This window comes from Austrofundulus limnaeus, unplaced genomic scaffold, assembly GCF_001266775.1.
Source record: "Austrofundulus limnaeus strain Quisiro unplaced genomic scaffold, Austrofundulus_limnaeus-1.0 Scaffold141, whole genome shotgun sequence".
Taxonomy (NCBI): domain Eukaryota; kingdom Metazoa; phylum Chordata; class Actinopteri; order Cyprinodontiformes; family Rivulidae; genus Austrofundulus; species Austrofundulus limnaeus.
The window spans coordinates 391,969-398,174 of NW_013952543.1; the positions used below are offsets into that span (position 1 = coordinate 391,969).

Consider the following 6,206-nt stretch of genomic DNA (forward strand, 5'->3'; position numbering starts at 1 on the left):
GTCTGATGCAGGTCACATTTAAAATGTAATGTGAACGTTCACACAAAAAGATCGGATTTTTTCAAAAAAATCGGAACTGAGCATTAAGACCTGCAGTGTGAATGTAGCCTATGGCAGCTAGCAAAGTGGCACAGTTTCTTCAGTTATCTGGAACTGGTTAGGTTTTGCAACGTTGGACTTGGAAAGACAAACGCCTCACTGCAAAATCTGTTTGAAGGCTCTTGCTACAAAAAGCAGGAGTACAACATATTTGTTTTACACCTGAAACAGAGGAACTCCTTTAAGAGGGAAACAAATCGATTAAAGTCGAAATTCAAATTTGGGATGAAAAAATTGGAGATTTTTTTTGGGAGGGGGCCATATTGCCCAAGCCCTGTTACCTGTGAGGTCAACCCTCATTGTTGGCAAAATATCTCATGAACCATTGGACCTTTTTTTAGATAACCACTGGATGTGCATCTACAGCTAATTAGCTTTTGGAGTCAGCCTAATTCAAGACGATCTCAACAACTAATCAACATTAGCAAACACAAAAATGACTACAACTCAGTCAGTTTTACAGATATTAGGCTCACTGACTTGATGTGGTAGTAGCTGAGAGTCATTCATAACATGTTGCAAGAGGTATTTGAATGCATTTAATGCATATAGATGCTTTTATTTAATGCATTGTTTTTTAAAGTTTAATGGAAACTTCTGCATCGCTATCATTTCTCAACATAAGAGGATCTTGGTCCAAAACGGTGATGCTAAAGGTGGTGGGCAGTGAAGGAATGCTGGGTCTTTAGGTTGTTTAATTAGGTTCAAGCAAACATTTCATTGATTCAACACGGGTGCACCTGGCKCTCTTGAACATCCCTCTTGATAAACAAAATGCATCCTAGTGTGCGCTTAAGTTGCTTCTGCAACGTCGTTTGTGCGATTGGTAGTCTGACGTCTGTAAAGGTGTGGTGGAACCGGGACTGTGACATGCCAGGTCCTAATCAAGAGGGTGTTGGTTTTGCACAGCCCTTTAAGTTTCTCTTTCTAGAAAAGCAGGAATGAAAACGGAAACCTACTAGAGGAAACAGCTGCTCTATAAATCTAAGTCCAGATTGCCAGAAGTCTGGTCCATGCATATTTTTCCCAAAGCCAGCATGACACTGATTAAGAGTTTGCAGAGTTCTTCTTCTTTTTCTCCTTTTTTCTTTAATCAGACGTCTTTCAGTTTTATTCTTCTGACCGTCAGGGTTTCTTTTTTCATTTACCGGGTTGATTTACCGTAAGGAAAACTGGTTGTAAAAATGTGTCCAAAGGTCAAAAACTTGTCCCTTTTTTTTCCCTCAACACACAGTGCTGACATAATATCAAATAATAATCTGCACCCAGCAGTTATATGTGCAGCTGCAGGGAAAACAACAATAAAATGTTTGGTCTTTTTTTAAGTTTTGTCAAAAATTTCAAATGTGTGAAGTTAAACCAATCAAACACCAGAGACTTTGAAGGTGTGGGGAAAGTTCTTGGTCACCCCCCGTTTCATTATCACCTACCAGTCCTGCTGTTAGCTGATCAACAAAAATACCCCTCAAAGTTGCAAAAACACTGTCAAGTATTCAACACACACGCACACACGCACACACTTTAAACTACATGCAGCTTTTCTGCCAAGGGCCTTATTAAAAGCAGATTTTGCTTAAAAAACTGCTAGACAGAAAATAAGTTTCCTTGTTTCTTTAGTTTAGTTTAGTTTCATTTATATTTGACTGCCAAAGGAAATGTTTTCCAGTTTGTTGCCTTCAGTTATTTTTTGTTATCCTGCAARTAAAGGTTTAGTAATTGTGTAGTGTTGCCGTGTACACAAAATCACCATTGTCTTCCCTCCACAGGTTTGATTCATCTGGATCAAGTGAAKGAAGGAAAACCCTCGATCTTTGCCTAAATGTTGAAGGCCTGGATCTGAGCTGCATTCTTTCTTTCCACCTGGCGTCCCTGAGCCTTGTTGGCGTCTTTCTTACTTCACGTCAAGTCTCCCGATATTGGAGTTTTTCACTTCAACAAGAGGCTGAATATAGTAAAAGTTTGAATTCCAGTTTGCTGCAAAGTCTTGACCGGTTTCTTCTGTGGGACAACATGGCGAAAAAGAACAGTCAAAAAGGTATTAATTTGTTTTTAATAATTGATTAAAGGCCTAGTGTTGCTTAAAGGAATGCATATTGCTAAATGTTATTCATGCTAGAGGTTTAGACTAAGAGAAATCATGCTGGGAAGTAATGATGTTAGATGTTTTTGTCAAACCTCAGAAATAACGTTATGCACAATCTGATGCAATATTTAGAGATGTCACACTTCAAGTATGTGATGTGAATGATTCTCAGGCTTAWAACTTAATGAATTTAATTCATATCAATTCAAAAATACTTTATTGATCCCAAAGGGAAATTAAATGACAACARATATTAACAAATATTGTGGTGAAATTTGGTGTGGTAGAAGCTATAAAGTTAACGTGCTGTGGTGTAATCTTTGTGTTGTATCACCAGTTATTCAGCTGTTGTGCACCCGATTCTTTTCTGTAAGCTTAAAAACAATCAAACTGCTTCAGTGTTTCATGAAATATTTTGACGAGCTGAAAGCAAAGAGGTAACGACAAAAATTTAAACAGATTTTTTGCATAATCAGTTAGCATTCCAATAACCCTGAACTACTACCACACCAGATGTTAGGTCAATATCTGTSAACCTGACTGACCTGTAAGCAGGGCTGCACAATATCAGGAAAACCTGCCATGTGCAAAAACAGTGCTTAATATTGGGATGACAATACGACTTGCAATAAATGAACTAATAAATATGCAGCGCTGACGTCTTTCTGCTGTGGTTCAGAGCAGAACAACAACTAACACGTCATTTCAGTTCCAGCATGATTGTTTGTTTTAATACAGCTGCTGTGTTAGCACTGAAACAACAAACTACGTGCAGTACAGTTTAAAACATCACACATTAAACTTTCTGATTCTCTAAATAATGAGAAATGACTCCTATCAGTTTTTTAAAAAAATAAGTCATAACGTCTTTTTAAAAAGGCTAACAAATCTAAATCTAACTGCAAATTATCTCAATGCAGTTGTCCAACATTTTCTCCACTCAGGTGGTTATGATTTGGTTATGATTTGATGTGGTGTCTCAGGTCCATTTTACAAAATGCATAAATGCAAACATTCGAGGTAAGCTTTTATTGCAGTTTATGCAGTTTTTTTTTAGCAAAACGCCTGTTGCACAAGCTGTTAACGCGATGATGATAAATTTAAAATATATTATGCAGCCCTACTTGTAACCAATTTTAAAAATGTATTTTATTTATTTTWAGGTCAGTTGAATGTGGTTGACTCGGGATGACTTTAAAAATAATCAGTTTTAAGTGTACAACTGATGTTTACTTTAATGTTTCATTGTAATGAGTTCTTGAGATATTTTGCTAACAGACAAACCCACAACCTTTTGATAGCAGGTGGTAATGAAACTTTGAAGGAAATTTAGTTTAAACTTAAAACTCCTTAAAGAACTTGTGTGTTTATATAAAAGCCATAATTGGATTTTCTCTTACTAATGTGTGTTTTTGTCTGTAATTGTTCTCATCTAAAATCGAATGCACTTTTATAATATTTTTTATAAGATGCACTTTTGAACTAGTGCAGTGAATTTGAGCTTTGGATATTTCCAGTGTCGTTTAACATGCTTTAACTGCATGAAGGATAAACAACTTTTGCAAGCACTCAGCACATTCTGCTGTCTTTAAACAGCGATAGATTAACTTTGGACTCTGCTCTGAATGTTCACACTCGACTTTTAAAATGACTCAGCTGTTGTTTAGACTAGCTGTGATTAAAAAAAAAAAAAAAACAAATCAATGCATGAAGCTGATCTTTTTGCAGGAATGTCTTTTTGAGAGGTTCTGGTACAAATGTGATGAAGGGTTTGCTACTTGTGCTGCTAACACAAGTGTTTGTGCTTCAGTGCCTTAACAACAGGTCCTTCCACCTCCACGGTTCACTGGTGCTGACATCTTCATTTTCAGTCTGCGTGTTTGCACACATGCATGGAACTGAACTGCTTTCAATCGATCAGTACAAATCTGTCTGTGATGTGATTGCAAGCCCCACAATACTGCAGTTTTTATGAATACATGAATGTTTTTATTGTTTCAGTCATTTTAGCCACGCAAAAACTGCATTAAGAACCCCTAAATCAAAGACTGCCCAACCCTGGACCTCATGACCCCCCCCCCCCCCCCGTAAGTTTTAGCTGTTTCCCTGCTTTGACACACCTGATTTAAATAACTAAATTACCTTCTCAGAATGTCATCAAGTTTCAGCAGAAGGCTGTCAGTGAGTCGTTTACTTCAGTCAGGTGTTCAGGTATGGAAACATCTCAAACATGCAGGAACAGTGGCTCAGGACGAGGTTCAGGGTTGGAGACTGCTGCCCTAACCCCTAATTTACATTACTTGCGTTCCGTCTCCGCTCCGCTCCGACCTCCGCAGCAAATACTCACCCATTATAATCAAYGAGAGTGTTTACACTGGCTGCGCAGGATGGCGGTGAGCGGACGGCGATCCGTCAAAATTAGAACCGATCCTATTTTTGCCAGACGACGGAGCAGCGCCGGAGTCAGTTTTTAAAGATTACGTCGCACCAACAGGAAAAGAAACGAACCCAACATCCGTATTTTCAAAATAAGACACTATTTGGCGGAATAATGTCGAAATTGCTGCTATATTAATAAATATACAGATATATTTCTACACAAATGCTGTCAGAATGTATCGTTCTGTTTGGGAAACAGATGGAAACGTAGCATGAAGCATATGTGTACACACACGATACACGTGGATTTTATTTTGAAATCAGAAGYTTCAGAAAGYCGACAGCGAGACRGTTTCAACACAGATASCAAAAGCCTTTAGATCGTTGTTTTCAGCTGTGTTTGGAGTTCGTCTTTSACAGAATTAATTATTTTTTGCTGTGACTTCCACATTTATYACTGAATTTATCTTGCGATCTCCTCTGTCGGACYGGACCGGAGTGGAGGTAGTGTAAACTGGACTTGAAACGCACAGCTGCGACCTGCGCAGCRGAGTCGCATGCAGTATAAATCCGGGTTTAAGGGTATTAAAAAAAAAAACGGGTTCCAGAGTGAAAATGGTCTTGCAACGTCACACTTGTGCTTGTGTGTGGACAGCCGAAGCAAAGTTTTGAAAATGACAGACCCACCTCTAAACTAAGCTGTGACTCCAGACGTGAGCGATGCATCAACAGAAACAACAGAACAAATTGTGTTTGTGTTGCTAGTTTATCCTTTACATCAAAATGTTCTGTTACTTTGATGAACTGACAGCTAATAAATAACACTGCACTAAATTAAGCAGATTTCAAATATTGCAATATGAAGTATATGTTTACAAATGTGGGTAATGAGTAGGGGTGTAAATMACCAGCTGTATCACAAAGAAGAAAATTATTGGGGTTTATGTTACTTACTGATTTRATTACATCACACGTAGTATGGGTTGTTTTATGATAGAACTGTAATGACTGTTAAATGTGACTTTTGATTAACTTGATGATTATAAATTAATAGGTACATACCTGATAACAAATACAACACATATTGAACTTTTAATCATTAGGATAGATTTCTTAAGAGGGCAAGGCTCTGACAATGATAGCCCCCCACCCCCCTTCACTGATGATGTAATCAATATAGGCGGAGCCATGCCCTGAAGCTTTTGATAAAATGTCTTGGTATTTCCTGATTTGGCCTGATTTCCCTGGTGTCATTAAACCAGACATCAGCAGAGCTCTGATTTTGTATGGCCGTTCTTTAAGACTCAATTGCTTCTACACATTCTCTGTACGGTTCCACACACATCTTGGTAACGAACACGATAAATCACCTATTTCTTTCAACAATGCTGTATTACATTGAATTTTTTTTTTTTTGATGATGTTTCAATATTTCTCTATCACAAAGTCTGTCACAATACGATTTCGATTGAATTCACTAGTCTACGAACGATATAATGCGATATACACTCACCGGCCACTTTATTAGGTACACCTGTCCAACTGCTCGTTAGCACTTAATTTCTAATCAGCCAATCACATGGCGGCAACTCAGTGCATTTAGGCATGTAGACATGGTCAAGACAATCTCCTGCAGTTCAAACCG

The 6,206-nt window shown here is 38.0% G+C and overlaps 1 protein-coding gene across 2 annotated transcripts in view; it reads left to right on the forward strand.

Moving 5' to 3' along the window:
• Window positions 1-6,206, forward strand: part of spats2 (spermatogenesis associated serine rich 2) — a 31,621-nt gene that overhangs the window by 2,550 nt on the left and 22,865 nt on the right. For both annotated transcript variants that reach the window (XM_014016227.1, XM_014016226.1), the window contains exon 2: window positions 1,866-2,134. In XM_014016227.1, the coding sequence (XP_013871681.1) occupies window positions 2,110-2,134 (25 nt within the window). In that variant the 5' untranslated portion in view covers window positions 1,866-2,109. The remainder of the gene's footprint in view (window positions 1-1,865; window positions 2,135-6,206) is intronic.